Source organism: Dryobates pubescens, chromosome 13 (assembly GCF_014839835.1).
Source record: "Dryobates pubescens isolate bDryPub1 chromosome 13, bDryPub1.pri, whole genome shotgun sequence".
Lineage (NCBI taxonomy): Eukaryota > Metazoa > Chordata > Aves > Piciformes > Picidae > Dryobates > Dryobates pubescens.
Window position 1 is genome coordinate 20,665,714 of NC_071624.1, and position 22,902 is coordinate 20,688,615.

Below are 22,902 nucleotides of genomic sequence, written 5' to 3' on the forward strand. Positions count from 1 at the left end.
AAACACAAAAGGCTCTGCAGTTGTCACTGCCTTCACTGGTGCTTGATGCTCATTTCCCAGCTCCATCTTCCTCCCAAGCTGTGATGGATTTTGACATGGTCAAATAGAACTCAGATTAATTGGATTACACACTTCACTGGGGTACCTTTCCTTCTGCACATGAAAACAGCCTCAGCTGGTTTGTCTCAGGGCTGGGAAGATGGATGGGGTTGGAAACAACAGTCAAAGAAATACCTGTTTGCTTTGGGGCTCTGGGCATGAGATGTTGGTTCTCAGAGGGATGGTTCCTGTGCTGTGCTGCTGCCAGGAGGGCGCTGCAGAGAGAGGCTCTCATCCTTGGCATACACACAGCTTCACAGCTCTCCCCAGGAACTGCTTCTGAACAACCAGCCTGAGGTCCTCTCTCTCTCACTGACACCACTCCAGAAGCTGAAAAGGCTTCAGAATGTGTCTGCTAACACTGCTGGGGATTGCACCTTCTGTCCTTCAGGCTGGCCTCTGCAGAGCAAGCAAAGCCCCCCTGATCTCCCTGCTGTCCCTTGGGATTGGCATCAGCCCAGCAGTGAGAGGTTTGTGGGCTCCTGCTGCAAAGGGTTCCCCTGAATATCATGGCTTAAAGAGAGTGCCAGGAGACATGAGTAAGGTTGGGATCATGGCCAAGAGGAGAGGGACAGCACTGCTGCATGGTGGCCTCCAGCTGTGGAGAAAGGCACTTCTGAGACAGTGCCCAGGTGCCCAAGAAGGCCAGTGGCATCCTGGCCTGCATCAGGAACAGTGTGGCCAGCAGGAGCAGGGAAGTCCTTGTGCCCTGTGCTCAGCACTGCTTAGGCCACACCTTGAGTCCTGTGTCCAGTTCTGGGCCCCTCAGGTTAGGAAAGATGTTGAGCTGCTGGAAGGTGTCCAGAGAAGGGCAACAAAGCTGGGGAGGGGTCTGGAGCACAGCCCTGTGAGGAGAGGCTGAGGGAGCTGGGGTTGCTTAGCCTGCAGAAGAGGAGGCTCAGGGGAGACCTTCTTGCTCTCTGCAACTCCCTGAAGGGAGGTTGTAGCCAGGTGGGGGTTGGTCTCTTCTCCCAGGCACCCAGCACCAGAACAAGAGGACACAGTCTCAAGCTGTGCCAGGGGAGGTTTGGTCTGGGTGTTAGGAAGAAAGTTCTTCCTAGAAAGAGAGATTGGCCCTTGGGATGTGCTGCCCAGGGAGGTGGTGGAGTCCCCATCCCTGGAGGTGTTTAGGAAGAGCCTGGATGAGGCCCTTGGTGCCATGGTTGAGCTGATCAGATGGTGCTGGGTGAGAGGTTGGACTGGATGATCTCAAAGGTCTTTTCCAACCTGCTTCATTCTGTATTCTGCAATTGCTCCAAGAGCCCAAACTTGACAAGCTGAAGCTCTGCCTGCCCTTGGCCAGCACCAGGCACCAAAGGAGTGTGGGGAGGAGGCCTGCAGCCCAGCACTAACTGCTCTGCTCTCTGACACAGATGGAGAACCCCAGCTGGCCTCCACCGTCATCGACACCATCATGGCCGGCCTGCCAGGACCACGGGGAGCCCCAGGCCCTGTGGGGCCACCAGGTAAGAAACCTAAGTGAGCTGCTGCTGTGGGGTGTAGGAATGCATGACATGAATAGCATGGCAGGTATGAATGGTAATAAAAATATTAATGACTTCTTCTTAGTGTGGAAAATTGCCCCAAAGCTGGTCAGATAGGTTTGGTATGGCTGGAATTGCCATTTGCTGGGGGAATGAGCAGTGGTCCCAGGAGACCTCACTGTGGCCTCCCAGTACCTGCAGGGGGGCTCCAAGAAAGCTGGGGAGGGACTTCTGAGGGTGTCAGGGAGGGATAGGACTGGGGGGGATGGAGCAAAAGTAGAAGTGGGCAGATAGAGATTGGCTGTGAGGAAGAAGTTGTTCCCCATGAGGGTGGTGAGAGCCTGGCACAGGCTGCCCAGGGAGGTGGTGGAAGCCTCCTGCCTGGAGGTGTTTGCAGCCAGGCTGGAGGTGGCTGTGAGCAACCTGCTGTGGTGTGAGGTGTCCCTGCCCGTGGCAGGGGGGTTGGAGCTGGCTGAGCCTTGAGCTCCCTTCCAGCCCTGGCAATTCTGTGATTCTATGATTCTATTCAGGCAATATTTAACAGTTTAACAATCATCCTTCATTTGCCCCCAACATGACCTCTGCCAGCCCAGCCCAGCTGGCAGCACATGGCAGCTGTATTGACAGGCAAGCTCCAGTCTGCAGTGGGCTGCAATGAATGGGTACAAAATACCCAGGAGCTACAATAGTTGCAGGGATACACAACTAACAACCAGCACAAGAACCCTGCTGGGCAAAGACCAGGGGAAGCCACCAGCTTCTCCCTCCCTGCCTCCCCCTGACCCCCCTGTACAAAAGGGAGAAAGGAGAGGAAAGCAGAGGAGTTAATACCAAAACAATGCAGTCAAGGTCAAGCAGAAGCAAGTTAGTTTCTCTCCAGAGTGTGGTGGGCTGAAATTTGCCCCCAACATGACCTCTGCCAGCCCAGCCCAGCTGGCAGCAAAGGGCAGCTGTATTGACAGGCAAGCTCCAGTCTGCAGTGGGCTGCAATGAATGGGTACAAAATACCCAGGAGCTACAATAGTTGCAGGGATACACAACTAACAACCAGCACAAGAACCCTGCTGGTCCAGAAGCCCTGGGGAGCTCTCCCTCTGCCCCCCACTCCCTGTCAAAAGGGAGAAAAGAGCAGAGAAGAAGCAGCAGTTAGACTTCACCAAAACACTGCAGCCAAGGTCGGGCAGCAGCAGATTTGCCTCCCTACAGAGCCCGAAGCGAGCAGAGAAGAGGTGAAAAGAGGGCAGAGAATTTTGGTACAGCCAAACTTACAGCAGCACTTGTTCAGAATGATCTTTGGTTTTCCTTTTCACCCCCAGCAGTGATTTGTTTGCACTTTGCCACTCTTCTGCTTGAAACCTGTGACCAAATTTTAAAGGCATAGCTGCAGACCACCACACAGAGCGAAGCAGCGAGAAGGGAAGAGACATTGCTTTGGTACAGCCAGCTGAAGTTCCTCATCTCTCCAAGGGGATTGTTTAGAATTGCCTTTATTTCCCTTTTTTTACACCTAGCAGTGATTTGTTTGCATTTTGCTGCTTTCTGTTCAAGATCTGTCAATAAATGTTAAAGGCATAGCCTAAAACTACCACAAGCCTGGAGAAGAGGAGGCTCAGAGGAGACCTTCTTGCTCTCTGCAGCTTCCTGAAAGGAGATTGTAGCCAGGTGGGGGTTGGTCTCTTCTCCCAGGCAAGCAGCACCAGAACAAGAGGACACAGTCTCAAGCTGTGCCAGGGGAGATTGAGGCTGGAAGTGAGGAGAAAGTTCTTCCCAGAAAGAGAGATTGGCCCTTGGGATGTGCTGCCCAGGGAGGTGGTGGAGTCCTCATCCCTGGAGGTGTTCAAGAGGGGATTGGATGTGGCACTTGGAGCCATGGTTTAGTTGTCAGGAGGTGTTGGGTGGCAGGTTGGACTTGATGATCTCTGAGGTCTTTTCCAAGCTGGTTGATTCTATGGTTCCATGAACAGCAGGGACAGAGAGAAACCCCTGGTGCACACCGGCACTCGGCCACGGGGGGAGGCTCAGCAGGAACCACTAAGGTCGAGGAGGCAATGAATTCATTACTCACAAAGAGTTCCACCCAGAAAGGGAGGTGCTGCTGCTCTGTGCTAGGCTGTGAGGGTGCCAGCACGGGCTGGGTGCTGGTCTGCCTCTGTGCTAAAGGGTATGTAATGTTCCTTAATTTAGTAATGATGTGGGAATAATCAATACAAATCTCAATAACCTGTTATTGATATGAAAAGTGCCCCAAGCATGTTGGGTGTATGGTTAGAATCGATATTTACAGTGGGATGTGCAGTTGTGGTGGGTTGAAGTTCCCCCCAGCATTAACTGTGCCAGAGCAGCTCAGGTAGAAGCAATTGAAGCTGTACTTACAAGCCAGAACTGCACCCCAGGGTGGGATGCAAGGAATGTGTACAAAATACCCAGGGGGGACAACAGTGACAGGGATTGGCAACTAACAAACAGCACAAGGACCAGGGGGAGCTGCCAGCTTCTCACCCCCTGCCTCCCCCTCACCCCCTGCACAAAAGGGACAAGAGAAAGGAGCACAGAAGGTAGGATAGGATAGGATAGGATAGGATAGGATAGGATAGGATAGGATAGAAATAGGATAGGATAGGATAGGATAGAAATAGGATAGGATAGGATAGGATAGGATAGAAATAGGATAGGATAGGATAGGATAGGATAGGATAGGATAGGATAGAAATAGGATTGAATAGGATAGGATAGAAATAGGATAGGATAGGATAGGATAGAAATAGGATAGGATAGGATAGGATAGAAAAGGATAGGATAGAAATAGGATAGGATAGGATAGGATAGAAATAGGATAGGATAGAAATAGGATAGGATAGGATAGGGATAGGATAGGATAGGATAGAAATAGGATAGGATAGGATAGAAATAGGATAGGATAGGATAGAAATAGGATAGAATAGGATAGGATAGGATAGGATAGGATAGGATAGAAATAGGATAGAATAGGATAGAAATAGGATAGAATAGGATAGGATAGGATAGGATAGGATAGAAATAGGATAGGATAGGATAGAAATAGGATAGGATAGGATAGGATAGAAATAGGATAGGATAGGATAGGATAGGATAGAAATAGGATAGAAATAGGATAGGATAGAAATAGGATAGGATAGGATAGGATAGGATAGAAATAGGATAGAAATAGGATAGGATAGGATAGAAATAGGATAGAATAGGATAGGATAGGATAGAAATAGGATAGGATAGAAATAGGATAGGGTAGGATTGGATAGGGTAGAATAGAATAGAATAGACAAGACTAGAATAGAATAGAATTAAGCAGGTTGGAAAAGACCTTTGAGATCATCCAGTCCAACCTATCATCCACCACCATCTGATCAACTCAACCATGGCACCAAGACTCAGCTAAGGCCAGCCAAAAGCCACTGTACCAGTGTTCCACTGCCCTCCTGGTGCAGAGCTTGCTCCTAAAGGACAAGGAAGGGAAGTTCATGCAAATGGAATTCAGGCTTCTGCCTTCTGAATCGCCTTAAAATTGTCTCAAATGCTGATTCCCACCAGGGCCCCCAGGTGCCTCCGGACCCAAAGGGCCCCCAGGACCTGCAGGAGTCCCAGGATCACAGGTGAGTGCTTCAGTGCTTTGGGGAGTTGGGGGTTAGGTGTGAGACATCTGCTTGCTGCAGAGAGTGAGTGGTTTCTAAAGCTTGCATCTGGTGGTTTGTTCCTTGTGAAACTTTGGTGATCTGAGTACTTTTTTTCCCCCCTCTTTCCATTCTGAGTTGTGCTGAGAGGTTGAAATGGTTGCACCTTGCAGCTTTGCCCTTAGTCAGAGCACATCTTGCTGTTGCTGTGTCAAAACATTGCACTGTGGCCTGAGCTGATGCCGAGGGTTTGACACAGGCTTTGCTAAGCCAGGGGTGGAAACCCCACAGCCTTCCCTCTGGAACACACAGAAAGATCCCAAAGGCATTGCTGGGACTGCACCAGCTCCCCCAAGGGAATTTGCTCAGCCTGGCTTCTGGGCAGCAGCACTTGCCAGGCAAGCCAACAGCACAGATTGCCACCAGCTTGGGGATTTGGTGATAGAGGAGGTGTGGAGGGGGAGGTAACCCTGGAGTGTGAGCAGCTCCCTCACATTGCTGGTAAGTACTCACAGGGGATGAGGAAGCTGCTGAGTGGAAAGAAGTGAAGTCATGAAGAAGAGTGAGCTGCCAAAGTGCTCCAAGAGGTGGCTGACTGACACCAGGAGACTCTGGTTTGGGGAAGAATATTTCTTAATGTGGAGGTTAAGCAAATATTTCAAAGGACTCTACTGGGACTAGAAAGAGAAACGTGACTCAAGAGCACAGAAAGAAAGCTTCATTCATTCATGGAATGGGAGGGGACCAAAAGGCTCATCCAGCTCCAGCCCCCTGCCATGGGCAGGGACACCTCTCACCAGCCCAGGCTGCTCAAGGCCTCATCCAGCTTGGCCTTGAGCACCTCCAGGCAGGAGGCAGCCACAGCCTCCCTGGGCAGCCTGTGCCAGAGTCTGCCCAACCTCACTGCAAAGAATTTCTTCCTAATCTGCAGCTTAAATCTTCCCTCCTCAAGCTTCAATCCACTGCCCCTCATCCTGGCACTCCCAGCCCTTGTCCAAAGCCCCTCCCCAGCTCTCCTGGAGCCCCTTCAGATACTGTAAGGCTGCTCTGAGGTCTCCCTGGTTAATTAGGTCGGCAGAGGGATTTCTCTTAGATCCTGAGAAGAGGAGGTTTGGAATTGCTCAAAATTAGAGAAAGGAGATGAGGTTGAAGGAGCAGTGGCCAGCAGTGGCCTGCAGTGGCTAGCAGTGGCCAGCAGTTTGCCAGAGTGGCAGAACCCTTTCAGTTGGGCAATGCTCTGGGGAAGGAGGAGAAACTCCAGAGAGATGTGAAGGTGGCAGGAGGTTTGGCAGCTGTGGCTGGAGGTGATTAGATGGAAGGGAACTCACAGGGGGGCTCTGTGCTGCTGCAGCCTGCTGTAGCCCATGCAGCACAGCAGAAATCTGCTTGGTTTAATGCTAACAGAGCATCCCCATCCCACCACAGAGCCAAAGGCACTGCTGAGAGCTGCCCAGAGCAAAGGATGCTTCTGGACACTTCAGCTTTGTTCATGCAGCATGACTGACATGGAGCCAAGACTGCTGGGTGCTCTACATTGTCTGGCAGCCACAACTGACCTCCTAAATCAGACCTGAGTCTCTGGGCCTGCTGTTGTCTCAGGGGAGACATAGCTAAGCTGGAGCCGCATTTTGCTCCTGTGGCTGAGAAGGCAAAAGGTCTCCTGGGGTGCATGAAGAGTGCAGCCAGCAGGGAACTTCTCCTCCTCATCTACTGCCCTAAGGAGGCCACAGCTGGAGTCCTGGGTCCGGTTCTGTGCTCCCCAGTTCAGGAGAGACAGAGAACTGCTGGAGAGAGTCCAGGGGAGGCTGCAAAGCTGCTGAGGGGCCTGGAGGAGCTCTGGGAGCAGCAAAGGCTGAGAGCCCTGGGGCTGAGAGCCTGCAGAAGAGCAGCCCCAGAGGGGAGCTGAGCAATGCTCAGCAAGAGCTAAAGGAGCTGTGGGGGACAAGAGGCTGGGGCCAGACTCTGCTGAGTGGTGCCCAGGGACAGCACAAGGGGCAGCAAGGGGCACAGACTGGAAGCCAGGAGGTTGGATGTGAAGAGGAGGAGAAAGTTGTTTGTTGTGAGGGTGCTGGAGGCCTGGAGCAGGCTGCCCAGAGAGGTTGTGGAGTGTCCTTGTGTGGAGAGCTTCCAACCCCCCTGGGCATTGTGCTGCTGGGCATTGTGCTGTGGGTGCCCTGCTGGAGCAGGGGCTTGGGCTGAGTGAGCTCCAGAGACTCTTTCTAACTCTCACTCTGGGATTCTGGGATTCTGTGGAGGTCCAGTCACTGTGTGGCTTGGTGGTGAGCTGGTAGAGTTGACTGCTGCCAAGGACCAACCTGTTAATGGTGAGAATTACTGCCTCCCACCTGGAACTGGAGAGTGCCCCTTTAAACACTAGTGCCCAGTTCCTTGGGCCACAAGCCAGTGCTGAGGCTCCTCACAGTGGTGGCTTCAGAGCCCATTCCCCTGGGCATTGAGATGGGGGCTTCTGGGGGCTGAGGGCTTGAATCATAGAATGGTCTGGCTTGGAAGGGACCTCCCAAGCTCATCCAGTCCAACCCCTCTGCAGCCAGCAGGGACATCATCAGGCTGCCCAGAGCTGTTACCAGTGGTGCTGAGCAGAGCAGAAGTCTCCTTTGCTGCAGTCTCCAAGGGATTGAACCAGGTCATCTGGGGTGGGAAAAATCATCCTGGGGAGCTGCCACAGTGGGTGCAAAGAGGCCAGACTGTCCTCTCCCTGGCTGGATTCTAGCTGGGGCTGTGCTGGGTGGGCAGGTGAGGAATTTGGATTGATTTCTGCAGAGCAGTTCAAGTAGTGGCCATGTGGAGCCCCTGCCCTCTTTCTCCCTTGGTGACCTGCATGGATTTGCTCAACCCAGGGAGCAGAATGACAGCACAGATTGGGCTTCATCTGAAAAGTGTTTTTGAGGGTGAGTGAAGAGCTTCAAAATCATTTCCACTGCACAGTCCAATGAGTTTCCTGGTATGTGCTTGTCCCTGCCACCCAGCGAGGCAGCTGTGAGGAGGGGGAAAGTAGTGGGGGGCAGTAGTGGGAGATCTTTAGGCTAGCCACAGGATCTGGGTGTTCATTTCTTCCTGAGAGCAAGACCCATCCTGTCACACTCACTCTTTAAATGCTGCATCAGCAGCCTGCAGTGCATCACAACACCCAAGCAGGGGGACACTGAGAGGTGTCCCTGCACACGGAAGGGAGGTTGGAGCAGATGGTCTCTAAGGTCCCTTCCAGCCTAGGCCATTCTGTGGTGCTATGAAACATAATCCAAGTGGGAATGCAGGCTCTGTCCTGGGCTCCTGCAGCCCTCAGGCAGCTGTGTGCTGGGCTGCAGCCAGAGCAGTGTGGGCAGCAGGGCAGGAGAGGGGATTCTGCCCCTTGGCTCTGCTCTGCTCAGACCCCACCTCCAGTACTGCCTCCAGCTCTGGTGTCCCCAGCAGAAGGACACAGAGCTGCTGGAGTGAGTCTAGAGGAGGCCACAGGGATCCTCTGGACTCACTTCAGCAGCTGAGAGAACAGACTGAGAGAGCTGGGAGTGTTCAGCCTGCAGAAGAGAAGGCTCCAGGGGGACCTCAGGGCAGCCTGCCAGGACCTGAAGGGATCCTGCAGGAAGGCTGCAGAGAGACTTTTCCTGAGGGTGTCTGGAGACAGGGCAAGGGGAAATGGTTTGAAGCTGAGGCAGAGTAGGGTTAGAGTGGAGCTGGGGAAGAAGTTCCTCAATAGGAGGCTGGTGAGACTCTGGCACAGGCTGCCCAGGGGGGTCCTGGATGCCTCCTGCCTGGGAGTGTTCAAGGCCAGGCTGGATGAGGACTTGAGCAGCCTGGGCTAGTTGAGAGATGTCCCTGCCCATGGCAAGGAGATTGAAGTAGAAGATCTCTGAGGTCCCTTCCAGCCTGAGCCATTCTCTCATTCTGTGATGATCACAAACTGTAGGTCTCAGGATCTCTGCAGAGCTTCCATGATTGTGGCTTGAGGGTAAAAGAGAACCCAGGCCAGCTGCTCAAGGGGTGTATGAGGTGTGCAGGATCAGTGTGGTCTGCATTCACTACACCTGCAGGCCTTCACTGCAGCAACACCAAGGATGCACAGCAGAAGTTAATCCCTTCTTGTTTTCCATCTCTTCCAGGGCTTGCCAGGCCCTCCAGGCCAACCTGGACCAAAAGGCTCCAAAGGAGACCGAGGAGAGAGAGTAAGGCTCAAATGCACAGAGACGTCCCCAGCAGTGCCTGGGGTGATGCCTCAGAAGTTGTGGGCAGCTTTTGAACTCAGTGGAACTACAGCTGGGAACAATGTTGGATGCTGAGTTTGTAGGTGTTCTGCAAGAGCCAAGCTGCTGGCTGGCTGCAGAGATGGAGGGCTGAGTTGCTTGCAGAGCAGAGGTTCCATAGAGACATGCAGGTAGCAATGGAAGCCTTGTGGAGACCAGCTTCCTTCTGCCAGTGAAGCTCTTTGGTGTGGAATACTTGGGATGGGCTCACTGAAGTCTTGCTTCTGTGACACTGAGGCAGTAAAAGCTCGTCAGGCTTTTCCTGAACCAAAGTCATTCCCCAGGTCAAATGATGTTGTTCCTGTGCTTGTGTGCTGCACCTCTCTTCCTGAGGAGTTGTCAGGTGTGAGGAACTAACCTGAGGTGGGAGGGCTGCTGGGATGCTGCTTCCAAACTGCTGAAGTCTGCTGAAGTCTGAAGACAGCAGAGGCCAATGCAGCAGGGATGTCAGTGTGTGAGTGCCAGCCCAGCAGCAGGAAGGGTTTCAGAGCTCCATGTGAGCCTTCAGCTCCCTCTGGCCCTCCAAAAGGCTTTGAAAGTCTTTGCTATCTCCTCTGAGAGCCATTAGGAGGACAAAGTTGTTTGGGAATGTAGGATGTAGTGGAGGATCAGTCAGCAATGAGACCTGCACACAGTGGACACAGGGAGTGAGGACCATTGCTAAAAGCCCTTAGTGTGGAGCAGGGTCAAAGAAAGGAAGATAAAGAGAAAAATATTGCCTGGCACCCTCAGGTGCTGGCAGGCTGCAGTGCTGGCTGCACTGGCACAGCCCTGTGCCACAGGAAGCCATTCCCTTTGCTCCCAGGTGGTTCTTCTCTCTTCTTGTCACATAGATGGAGGTGCAAATGGAGGTCACCACCTGTAGATGGGTGGCTACAGAAGACATGGTTCCCCCTTGTGACAGCTCCTCCTCTCCTTCACTTCTGCTCACTCTTTCAGCCCCACAGACAGAGGGAGGTCTGACAGAGATGAGACAAATGGCAGCTGATTAACTCCAGTCTGCTGCTTCTCACATTCATGAGATTAAGCAGCAACTGATGATGCCAGGGCTGTGAGACAGGCTGAGAGAGCTGGGCTTGGTCAGCCTGGAGGAGGCTCCAGGGAGAACTTCTGGTGGTCCTGCAGGGCTGAAAAGGGAGATCAGAAAGCTGGGGACAGACTTTTTCTCAGGGCCTATTGTGACAGGCCAAGGGGTGAGGCTGTGGAGTGTCCTTGTGTGGAGAGCTTCCAACCCCTCCTGGGCATTGTGCTGCTGGGCATTGTGCTGTGGGTGCCCTGCTGGAGCAGGGGCTGGACTGGGTGAGCTCCAGAGGTCCCTTCCAACCCCAGCATGCTTGGATCCTGTAAATATGTAGCTCTTTCATCAGTGGGTTTCTAAAGGTTCCTTCAGGTCTTGCCTCCACTTCCCAAGCTCCTCCTTTGCCATGAAATAATCTGCAGCTGTTCTGCTCAGGGAGTCTGCCCTGCCCCAGTGGGATTCAGAGTGGGAAACCAACACTGCAGGGTAAAAGGGAGAGAAGCAAGATGCTCAGTCTGATGGCTTCTCACTCTGCCCCAAACCAGCAGCTGCCATTTAGAAAGACCAAAAGATCCCCACTGAGAACAAGATGGAAATGAGAAAAACAGGGGAAAAACCCCCAAAGTACTGGGGGTGTGCTTTGCTCAGCAGCTGCTGGGGTTAGCTCAGAGATGTGTGTGGAGCAGGACCAGGTCAAATCAGAGCACCTGGGGATGCTGGGCTCTGCTTGCTGTGTGGGGCAGCATCAGCCCTTTGGCTCTGACTGGAGAGAAGGATGCAACCTGCAGCCAAAGGCCTTCCTGGGGTAGTGCAGCTGCCTGTTGCCAAGTTCAGAGCCTTGCTGCTTGTCAGAGGGTGCTGAGCTGAGTGAGCTGCCCACCTGGAGTACTGCCTCCAGTTCTGGAGCCCCTAGGACAAGAGGGATCTGGAGGTGCTGGAAGGTGTCCAGAGAAGGGCCACAAGGATGAGCAGAGGGCTGGAGCACCTCTCCTATGAGGACAGACTGAAGGAGTTGGGGCTGTTCAGTCTGGAGAAGAGAAGGCTCTGAGGTGACCTCATTGTGGCCTTCCAGTATCTGAAGGGGGCTACAAAAAGGCTGGGGAGGGACTGCTCAGGATCTCAGGTAGTGATAGGACTAGGGGAAATGGAATGAAGCTGGAGGTGGGGAGATTCAGGCTGGAGGTGAGGAGGAAGTTCTTCCCCAGGAGAGTGGTGAAGCCCTGGAATGGGTTGTCCAGGGAGGTGGTTGAGGCCCCAGCCCTGGAGGTGTTTAAGCCCAGGCTGGATGAGGCTCTGGCCAGGCTGATCTAGTGTGGGGTGTCCCTGCCCATGGCAGGGGGCTGGAACTAGCTGATCCTTGTGGTCCCTTCCAACCCTGACTGATTCCTTGATGATACTATGATGAACAGAACCAAAGTGTGGTGTGGTTTGGAGCTGACACCTGACACACATCCAGGGCCCCCTTTTGCTGCCTCCCAGTGGCAAGCTCCAGGGAGAGGCAGGGGTCTGTCACATTATCCCCAGGGTAAGAGTTTTCATTAACCATCTTCATTCCAGCAGTGAAAACTCCTCTGTGTTCTTGTCAAGTGCAAAATGATCTCCTACTGACTCTGCCTTTATCTCCCACAGGGGCAAGCAGGGCTGCCTGGAGAGAGGGGCATTAAGGGATCTCCTGTAAGTGCTGGACTTGTGGGTGTCTGCAAGGCTCACATGGGTTTGGTGCCTCCCTGGCACCTCAAATATGCCCTGGCTGGGCTGCAGCTGGTTCAGGCAGCTCAGCCAGATGCAACACTGCTCCAGCCTAGACATCTGTGCACCACTGGGCAACCTCACCGTAACCTATTCCTCTGCAAATGGCCCTCCTGCACATGGAGCATGCTGCTGAAATGCCATGATCAAGAAGGTGCCATGGCCAGAGTGGAGATGAGCTTTGCTTGCAGATCCCCTCCAGCCACCCCTTGGCAGGCAGAAGCTCCCTCCCTGCCCCATGAGGTTCTGGCACTACCAGGGCCCAAAGGTGGGCACTGTCAAACAACTCAAAGGTGCTTGCAACCCCCCCCTTGCACCTTGAGGTCTGCCAAGTTGAGCTGGGAACCCTCTCATGAGATGAAGATGTCTCCAGGAGATTCCTTGGCAGTGCACACAGGAGAGCTCTGCGCTGGCACACATGGCTGGGGTGCAGACACAGCAGTGGAGATGAGGCTTGGATGAAAGTGAGCTGCTGGAGCAAGTTAGGAGCTTTTGGCTTGCAGCATCCAGAGAGGTCCAAGGTCCTCTGGGAGGTTTCTCTTCTCTTCCTTGACGCCACATTAAGTGTTCCACATTCATTCAACATTTTGTAGGCTTCACACACTCTTTTCTTCAGTCCTTCCTCCCATACCCACCCTTGCTTTGAAGGTATCTCAGGGATGTGCAACGAGTTTTGAGGAGCTCAGGCATTTCCAGTCCATCCTCTTCACCACCCTGGTTTGATCTCTCCATGTCATCTGCCCATGCATGAACCTCCTGGTCAGGGGGGGACACCAGGCTGAGGTTGACAGCACAGAGGGAGCTTTGTTCAAGAAAAGCTTAATGAGCATCCTCAGAGATTAATGAGAGCAGAATGGAGGATTCCATGTTCTAAATCAAAGCTGAGCATGTGCAGGTGTGGAGGAGGGCAGCAGGGCTCTAACCACAGTGTGAGATCAAAGCATCTCTCACTGAGATCTCTCCAGCCATGAGGCCAGGGCATGGCAGCCACCCCTCCTGCAGCTTGGCCACTCCTGGATGAGTTCCCCAGGGTTAGACACGGTGATGACCTCCTGGGAAGGTGGTGGGAGCAAGGACAATGCTCACAAGAGCACTTTGGCTCTTGCAGTGCCAGGGAATCACTTTGCTTTCTGCTGGTGGAATGCTTCTGCCTTTGGTTTGGTCCTTGGGAGGGAAGGGATGCAAGAGTCACACGGAAGCAAATGTCTCTTTCTTGTCTGTTTCAGGGGGAGCCAGGCAAGAAGGGTGAGGAAGGTGACAAAGGTGCTGATGTAAGCATGTTGGGTTACTTTCCTTTTTGTCTCTTTACCCTGCTTCAGCCACACTCCCTGGGGTAGGCTGCTTTGAGGAGGACCTGGGACCTGTCCACAGCTACAGCTGCAGAGCAAGGGCTGACCTGAGGCTTGGGTTTGGTCTCAACACATGCAAGCAGCCCTGGTCTGTGAGGTTTCCTTGGCCATATTGCCAGCTGCCCTTCTCACCAAGCTCTGAACACTTCCTCAGGCCCCAGGGCTTGTCCATCCCACAGAGAGCTACTGCCCCGCTGTCCCTCCCACATGGTCAGAGAGAGACTCTCAGAAGAGATCAAACTGCATGTGTGGAGAGTGGGAGTTGGAAGGAACCTTCATGATCATCACATTCCAACCCCCCTGCCACAGACAGCTCCACCTGCTCAAAGTCCCATGAGACTCTTCCAGGGATGGGACATCTGCAGCTTCTCTTAACAGCCTGGGCCAGAGCCTCACCACCCTCACAGTGAAGAATTTCTTCCTCAAATGTCTGCACTCCCATTCTAAAACACTTCCCAGTGTAGTGAGGCAGAGGAAGTGCCATGGAAACAGGAGGAAGAATTCTTTCCCTGTGAGGCTGGCAGAGCCCTGGAGCAGGCTGCCCAGGGGGGTGGTGGAGTCTCCTTCTCTGGAGATAGTCACAACCTGCCTGGATGTGCTCCTATGTGACCTGCTCTGGGTGCTCCTGCTCTGGCAGGGGGTTGGACTGGATGAGCTTTCAAGGTCCCTTCCAGCCCCTCACATTCTGTGATCTCTCTGTCCCTTCAAGCCGATACCTAAGGCAATGGGAGCAGCAAACTGCAGCCTGAGTATGCATGAAAGTATGTGGCCAGGCTTTGGGCAGCATGTGGCCCAGCTAGGAGCTGGCCAGAAGCAGCATGAAGCCCATCAAGATGGGCTTGCAGCCCTCTGTTCAGTTCAGCAGCAGCAAGATGATGTTAGCCACACGTCCCAGCTCCCTGGTGTACCAACCCAGGGGAAGCCCAAGGAGCTCACTGGTGCTCAGAGCACAGGCCAGATGAGAACAAAACCTCTTCTCCAGGTGGCAGAGGTCAGATGAGAGCAAAGCTCTCTCTCCTGCAGGTGGCTCAGAGTGGTTGTTAACATAAGCTGCATGTGCTAAAGGCTTGCCAGGAGCATCCAGCCTGGGCTGGGCTCTCTGCAGGAGCAGGGACTGAGCTTTGTAAGGACCAAGGCTTGGCTTTGGGTCAGAGGCTCTGCAAACATGGTGTACAAGTGAGGAGTTTGCTTTCCTGCATCCCCCTCCTCAGCCCCTGCAGCTTTCACAGTAGCACAGCATCACAGAAGGGCTGGGTTGGAAGGGCCTTAAAGCTCCAGCTGGTTCCAGCCTGCTTTGTTTTGCATCTTTTAACATCCACACCGCAGAGCTGGGCGCCATGGAGGCAGCACTGTGAGCAGGAAGCCTGCTCTGCAGCAGCTGCCAATGCTGGTTGTCTTTTCCTTCTTGCAGGGGGAAGGTGTGCAGCAGCTGAGAGAAGCCCTGAAGATCCTGGCTGAGAGGGTATTAATTCTTGAGCACATGATAGGGATCCACGGTAAGCAGTGCTGGGGTTTGCTCTGGGCAGCTGGGGGCTCTCCTCCAGCACCTGCTTGGTGCTTCACAACCCTCCCAGGCTCTGAGCTCTCTGTCCCTTGGGATGTGCTGCCCAGGGAGGTGGTGGAGTCCCCATCCCTGGAGGTGTTCAAGAGGGGATTGGATGTGGCACTGGGAGCCATGGTTTAGTTGTCAGGAGGTGTTGGGTGACAGGTTGGACTTGATGATCTCTGAGGTCTTTTCCAACCTTATTGATTCTATGATTCTATGATCTTTGGAGGTCCTTTCCAACCCCTAACATCCTGTGAGCTGTGATCCTGTGCTGGGGTTTGACCACCAGTTCCTGGGCAGCCTGCCCCAGCCCCGTGCTGAGGACCCAGGCAGGGATGCTGAGCCCATGCTCTCATGTTCCCAAGAAGCTCCACACTCACCATGGTTTCCCACAAGCACAGCCAGCCAAGCAGCAAGGCAAAGCAGAGCAGCAAGCAGACCACTTCCCTGCAGCAGGAGGGCCCTTCCAGCTGCTCCAGCAGTGTTTGCTTCCAGCCAAGGCAGTGCAATTCCTGCTGCAGCCAAACACTGGCTTGAAGCTGAAGTGCTGCTGGATGGGAGCAAAGCAGGGCTGCAGGGCTGGCCTCTGAGGGTGAGCTCTTGGCAGGGAAATGAGCAAATGTCCATCTCTGATGGCAGAAGGAAGAAGAAAATGTTTCACTGTGAGAACAGTTAGACACTGGAATAATCATGACTCACAGAACATTAGGGGTTGGAAGGGACCTCCACAGGTCAGCCAGACCAACCCCCCTGCCACAGCAGGATCACCCAGGGCAGGGCACACAGCAACACATCCAGGTGAGTCTTGAAAGTCTCCAGAGAAGGAGACTCCACAACCTCTTTGGGCAGTCTGCTCAGGGGCTCCAGCAGCCTCACAGCAAAGAAGTTTCTCCTCACGTTGTTCCTCTCCCAAGGGAAGCAAGCAGAGGGTTCCCCTACACTGGGCAGTTTTAAGGCTGAGCTTGACAGGCTGCTGGGCCAGCTCATGGCAACTCTGCTGTTGCCTAGCAAAGTTGGCCCAGCTGGTGCTTGAGCCCCCTTCCAGCCTGGCATTCTGTGATGGTGTGAGGCAACTGGGGCGTTAAAATTGATGAGGCAGCACTGCCCAGCATCTGTGGCTGGCTGCTAGGGAAATCAAGAGTGGCTGCAGTCAAATCTATTTAGCTTTGTAGAGCTGCAGGCTGTGGAAGGAGGAGATGTGAGTGCTGCCACCAGCATGCTGAGGGAATGGACAGCTGAGACTGGATGGGGTGCTTGGTGCCATGGTTTAGTTGATTAGATAGCGTTGGATGATAGGTTGGACTTGGTGATCTCAAAGGTCTCTTCCAACCTGGTTCATTCCATTCCATTCCATTCCATTCCATTCCATTCCATTCCATTCCATTCCATTCCATTCCATTCCATTCCATTCCATTCCATTCCACTCTTCATTGCCAGTTTGGCTGTAGCCTGGGGTGGATCAATCCTCTTGCTCAGTCTCCTTTAGACTCCTCAAACCCTCAGCCTCCGCTTGGCCCCATCCCTCAACAGCAGGAGGCTGTGGGCAGTGCTGAGCAGCAAATTTCTAACCAATAAAAGAAGAGGAATTTGGAACTGGAAGTCCAGCTGGGAGCAGGGGCAGGAAGAGCTCAGACAGAGCAGGGGGAAGCCCTGAGGGTGATGAAGGGACTTGAACATCTCTGCTCTGAAGAGAGCCTGAGAGACCTGGGGCTGTTTGGTCTTGAAAAGAGAAGGCTGAGAGGAGAGCTTATGGATCTCTGGCAATATCTGAGGGGTGGGTGTCAGGGTGAAGGGGCCAGGGTCTTTTCAGCAGTGCCCAGTGATAGGACAAGGAAGGACTGGTACAGGCTGGACCCCAGGAGGTTCCACCTCAACACGAGGAGAAACTTCTTTGGTGTGAGGGTGCTGGAGGCCTGGAGCAGGCTGCCCAGAGAGGCTGAGGAGTCTCCTTGTGTGGAGAGCTTCCAGACCCCCCGGATGTGTTAGTGGGTGACCCTGCTCTGGCAGGGGGTTGGTCTTGGTGATCTCTGGAGGTCCTTTCAACCCCTGACAGCATTCTGTGAGGCTGTGAGTCAGCAGTGGTGTGCCGGCAGCAGACTTGAAGCCCCACTGCTGGTGACTGGCTGGAGAGGCAGCCGGGGGGGCACCCCTCCTGCAGGGGAGGCACGGCTCAGGAGGGCACTGCTGCTCCTTCCGCAGCCTCCCCTTTCAATGGCGCTCTCTCTCCCGTGACTTTCTCTCCTTACAGACTCTTTGTCTTCCATTGAGCCAGGCTCCGGACAGGACGGCATCCCGGGCTCCCCCCTGCGGCCCAGCATCAAGATCAAGCGCGGAGGACCCCCGCAGCCGCAGGCACAGCAGATCCTCTCCTCGCTGCTGGACGAGGGCGAAGCCAGGAGGAGAAGCGGCCGGATGAAGTAGCAGCCTCTGCGTGCTCCCCGTGCCTGCTGCCCGGTTACAGATCCGCTCCCCCGCTGCTTGATGGCAGCCTGCAAGTGGAGTGGGTAGGAGGCTGCAGTGCTGGCAGCTGGGGTTTCTCCCCTGGTTGCAGGGAATGTCTCATCCATAGCTCAGAGAGGGTCCTATGAATATTTTTCTTGCTGTTGTTGTTTTGCCTTTGGAATGCCAGGTGGCAGAAAGGACACCTCCTGCCTGTGCCTCAGGAGTGTAATCCTCCCCTTGTTTCCTCACTGGCCTTGGAGGTCACTCAGTTAAAGCACTGCTTAACTGGAGGAGACAGCCAGTCCCACCTAGACTCAAAGCCAAGCCTTACCCTTGCCCCTTGGCACCTGCTTTCCTTTCCCGTGGTGGTGCTGTGCTGGCTTCTAGGTGGAGACACCACTCCCACAGGCCATCAAAGCTTCCTCACCTGCAAGGATTTCTTTTTGAAGCAAACAACAAATTGGGATGTTCAAAGAACACTTCAGGCTGTTGCTCAGCAGGTTCAGGCTGCTCTGGAGTTTAGCATCACAACCTTGGCTTTCCCTGTGGCATCATTTCTGTTCGTGGCTGGCTGAGAGAGGACTTTGGATGCAAATGGTGATGGCAACGTTGACTTTCTCTCTGTCTTCAGTGAGATTAGGCTGCTCCTGTGAAAAGACAGAGCAGTCTGGATGTGAGAGGATGGAATTGTGCAAGAAGTTTCCTACCTTGTGCTCAGCTTGTTTATACCTGCAGAGAGAATTCACCTGAGGAGCAGCAGAAGTTTCTGAACCCTACCACCAGCAAGGGAAAGTATTTTCACCCTTGGTTCTTGATCTTGTGAGTAAAGCCTTGCCAGTGAAAGCTGGGGGCAGCATAGGAGCAAACCACAGCCTGAGGAGTTAGAGCCTTGTCAAGAGCTTATCTGGCACTGGGAGTTCAAAACAAAGTCATTTTACCTCTTGCAATAACTTGTTCCTGGGGGGGGGGGAAGTCCCAGCTCCAGGGTGAAGAAGCTGAACCTGCCTGTCAGGGACAGAGGCAGCACTGCACCTGCTGTGCAAACCCAGCTGGAGGAGTCCCTGGCACTCCTGCAGGCAGTGAGCTGTGTTGGAGGGGGTGAGAATAAGCAACAGAAGCAGTGCTCATGGCTTGCTTTATTTTTTTCACCTACCCCCTTCTGACAGTTTTCAAATCCAGCCCAGGATGGCAGAGAGCAGCTTGGGTTGGTTTGTGTCATTGTATGGCACCAGCCAGGACAATTGGTCCTGTCCTGTCTGCTGCCTAGGGCAAGATACAGCAACCTGGCAGAGGCAAACTGTGCTGCAGTATTGCTGCCCCAAACAGGAAGGAGCTCTGACAGCCCAGTGTTAGCCACACAGTGGAGTAACTTTCTGTGTCCATAATTAATCACTGCACACCTACACAGGTGCCAGAGGCCCCAGATCTGCCCTCTCAAGAGCATGGCACCTTCACAAATCAACAACTAAGGTCTGTCTTTGGCCCTGTGCTTTAGAAGTGCAACCATCAGATAGGTGAAATGCTGCAAGGGGATGCTGAGCATGCACCAGGAACTTGTCCTCTTCAGTGCTGGACAGCAAGACAATAACCAGCCTTGGTGTCAGCAGGCTTGGAGGCTGCAGTGAATGCATTGTGCCCTGCTTGGCTAGCACCAGTGGTGGAGCTCACTCAGGAGTCAGCACCATGCTCCAGTTTCCCTTTGGCCATTCCAAAGCATTACAAAAGTTTGGGGAGTTAGGGCAAGGTGCACCCAGGAGCTCCTCTTTCCTTAAGCCTCTGAAGTGAGTGTGGAGTGCTGCCAAGGGCTGATGCTTCAGGCTCCAGCTCTGCTTTGCCTGCCTGTGCTCTGAAGTGCGGCGTGAGACACTCAGAGACAAGCAAACAGCTCCAGCTGCCCAAGCCCAGCAGCTTGCTGACCTCTAGCAGTTGTCCTACAGTTATAATCCTTTGGGGAGAATGAAATCAACTCTCCTTGAATGCATCTTAGTGTCAGACCCAGCACCAACTCCAGATCCAGTGCTAGCTCTGATGCCTGTGTGTGATGCTGAACTAGAGAGGGCTGGCAGCCAGCTCTCACCCTGAAGCCAGTCACAAACACCAAGGGCCCAGCTTGCCAGTGCGTGGTCAAGGACTCAAGTGCTGTGCAGCAGCCCCTGGCCCTCCACTGCCTACCAGGAGGGCAACAGCTCTGTTGGTGGACAGCTGAATGTGGTGCAGCCACTGATGCTCTTCTTGGCATGAGCTTTCCATCTGAGAATCAAATGCTAACAAATTAAAGATGTTTGCCCTTCTCCAGGCTGATCACCAGGCAGGGACTGAGAGGTACTTGATGACCTGAATGGGGACCATCTTGGTCCTGATCAGAAGGACATTACTGTGTCTTCTTCCAGCAGAGAACCCCTCCTGCTTCCCAGCAGCTGTAGGGGAATCAGGCCTGGAAGACTGAGGAGAAATCCCAGTTCAGACTGGATGTGTCTGCTGGGCAGACTGCTGCGAGCTGGAGCCACGTTAAGAAAGTTGCCTCATGGCATCTGCAGGAACCAACCCAAACCAAAGCAGCTCTGAAAAGGGAAGTGGCAAAACCTGGCTCTGCTGCTCCTGTAGCTGCAGGGCTGGATGTGGGGAAGGAGAGGACAGTGAGGCCATTTTCACTTCCCCTGCATTTTGCAGCTTTCACACTGGATTGGAGGAGCAGTTTCTGCCTCCAAGCTGCTCCTCCTGAACTCAAAACTCTTGCATTAGCTTGCTGAGTGCTCTCTTGGAGTCATCCACATTGCCTGGCACTGGGGATTGTCAATGATTGCAAACAAGCTCCTGGTAAAGGAGATTTCATGGAAGCTGTTTGCAGGGCCCTGCCAGGGCAGCTGTCAAAAGGCTGAGGAGCTTTGGCTTGCAACCACTTCAATCCCTGCCTTCTGCAGCTTCCTGCATGGGCTGGGTGAGGCTTTTGTTCTCCCCACACTTCTGGCTTTGTCCTCTCCATCTCTCTCCTTGGTGGTGCTGTGTCTGTAATTTGGGGGAGAGCTGGGCTGGACCTAATGGACCTTCTCCCTCAGCTCTGCTTACACCAGGCTTGGAGCACACTGCAGTGCAGTCCCAGCTGGGTTCTGTTTGGAAGGTGGACACAGCCTGGCAGGTGCCATTGATGGGATGCATGGCTCAGCAAACCACTCCAGCCACATTTGCCAGACCAGGATCCATTTCAGCCAGGGCACAGAGTGCATCTTGCTGTGCTCTGTACCTTAGAGAGGAGAATTATCACAGAGTCACCGAATGTGAGGGGCTGGGACCTCCAAAGCTCATCCAGGCCAACCCCCTGCCAGAGCAGGGTCACCCAGAGCAGCTCACACAGGAACACATCCAGGAATATCTCCAGAGAAGCAGACTCCACAACCCCCCTGGGCAGCCTGCTCCAGGGCTCTGGCACCTCACAGGGAAAAAATTCCTCCTCTTGTTTCCATGGAACTTCCTCTGCCTCAGCTTCCACCACTGCCCCTTGTGCTGGCATTGGGCATCCCCCAGCAGAGCCTGGCTCCAGCCTCTGGGCACTCACCCTGCACAGCTTTAGCACCAGCAATGAGGTCACCCTCAGGCTCCTCCTCTCCAAGCTCCAGAGCTCTCAGCTCCCTCAGGCTCTACTGCCTGGCTGCCTGCTCTCAACTGAGTTGTTTAGTGCTTCCCCCTCCCTGCATCCTGTGCACTGCCACACTTGTGTTCCTGTCCTCCTTTTCTAAGGCTTTCTGTGAACCTCTTCCTCTGAGCTCAGCTGTGTTGTTTGTCCTGGCTTGGTGCTGGGGGTTTCCTGGTGCTTGTAACACATTTTTCCTTGCCTTGAGCTACCCAGCAGCAGCAGCAGGCTGCACAGCCAAAACCCTCTCTGCCCTGTGATGTTCAGCAGCAGTCTGGCACTCCCTGGGGGTGGGGAATGCTTCTCTCCAGGGTATCACATTTGCACTTACTGTAAACAATTGATGGCAGCCCAGGGAAACAGGAGCAGAGGAGAGCCCTCAGCTGCTCCCAGCAAACTCCACCATAATTGTGCCACCAAGCAGGGTCAGCCCCTGGGAACCAGCCCCAGCTCCTCAGCCAGCAGGGACTGGTGGAGCAGAGCAGGAGGCTCACAGGTGGCTGTCTGGCAAGCTTGGCTCTGGGGATTGGGGTTCTCTGCCCATGAACTGCTGGGATGCAGGAACCTGAGCACTGTGACAAAGGCTTCTAAAGGACAATCAGCTTCTGGAATCCCTTCTGGACACAGTTTGTTGGAAATCCCTTCTGCTCCTACACATTCGCAGCTCCTGAGACCCCAGCCCAGGCTGGGGCTCGGTGGTGCTGCAGGGCTGTGCTCAACCCTTTCTGTGATTGCAACCAAGCAATCCCCAGGTGCTGTAATGGTCCACAAAGCACATCCCCCCCTGTGGAAGGACATGCTCACCTTCCCACCCTTTGCCTCAGCAGCTCTGTCTTTCTCTCAGTGTGTTTGGTGTGTGTGCAGACAGTCCCAGCTCCTCTCCCTGTAGCAAGCTTTGCACCCTCTCAGAGTGTGCAGCATCCTGCACTCAGGTGTCACTTCCACACTTGGGGCAGGAGGAAGCCTCCTCTGTCAGGCTGGAGTCATCCCTGGCAGGCTCTCCTGCGTGCTGCAAGCACAGCCTGTCTGTTCCACCTCTGGCATGGTTCCTTCTCTGTTTTCATAGTGCTATGTTATTGTTCCAAGTATCTATTGCTCTCTATTTGCTATGGGGTTTGTTACTGTGTATGGAATGTTTTGTATTCAGCCTTTCTTGCAGAGCAGAGTGGGGACAGTATTCAAGAGCCCACAAATACCAAAGACCTTTCATGTAATGCACTGAGAAATAAACATTCTGTAAGTGGAGATGGTGTTGGGTGTCCTGCTCAGAGCCCAGAGCAAACTCCTGGAACCTGGGCTGGGTTTTTTTGCTGTCTGTTTTTCTTTCCTGCCACCTCAGCTTTCTCTGACCTTGCATTTGCAGGTCTCTGAGACTGGGGATAAAGGTCCTGCTTCTGCTCATCCTCTGTGGGGTGGAAGGGCAAAAAGGACCTTCATTAGCTAAAGTCAAATCTGACAGTGTCCTTGGCCAGAATCCCAGAGCCCTTGGTTCACAGGAGAGCCTGCAGGTTGTGACCTAGGGGTGGGCAACCTAATAGGAACTAAACCCTGGGATCAAGTCACAGAACTCCAGGTTGGAAGGGACCTCTGGAGCTCATCCAGCCCAGCCCCTGCTCCAGCAGGGCACCCACAGCAGCTTGCCCAGCAGCACAATGCCCAGGGTGGGTTGGAAGCTCTCCAGGGA

General features: G+C 53.8%; 1 protein-coding gene across 1 annotated transcript in view; it reads left to right on the forward strand.

The window, feature by feature from the left end:
• The window catches only part of COL26A1 (collagen type XXVI alpha 1 chain), a 203,155-nt gene extending 185,586 nt beyond the window's left edge, over positions 1–17,569 (forward strand). Inside the window, exons 12-18 of the mRNA XM_054167110.1 lie at positions 1,473–1,565; positions 5,148–5,209; positions 9,346–9,408; positions 12,134–12,178; positions 13,480–13,524; positions 15,014–15,098; positions 17,397–17,569. Coding sequence (XP_054023085.1) covers positions 1,473–1,565; positions 5,148–5,209; positions 9,346–9,408; positions 12,134–12,178; positions 13,480–13,524; positions 15,014–15,098; positions 17,397–17,569 — 566 coding nt within the window. The remainder of the gene's footprint in view (positions 1–1,472; positions 1,566–5,147; positions 5,210–9,345; positions 9,409–12,133; positions 12,179–13,479; positions 13,525–15,013; positions 15,099–17,396) is intronic.
• The last annotated feature ends 5,333 nt before the right edge of the window (positions 17,570–22,902 follow it).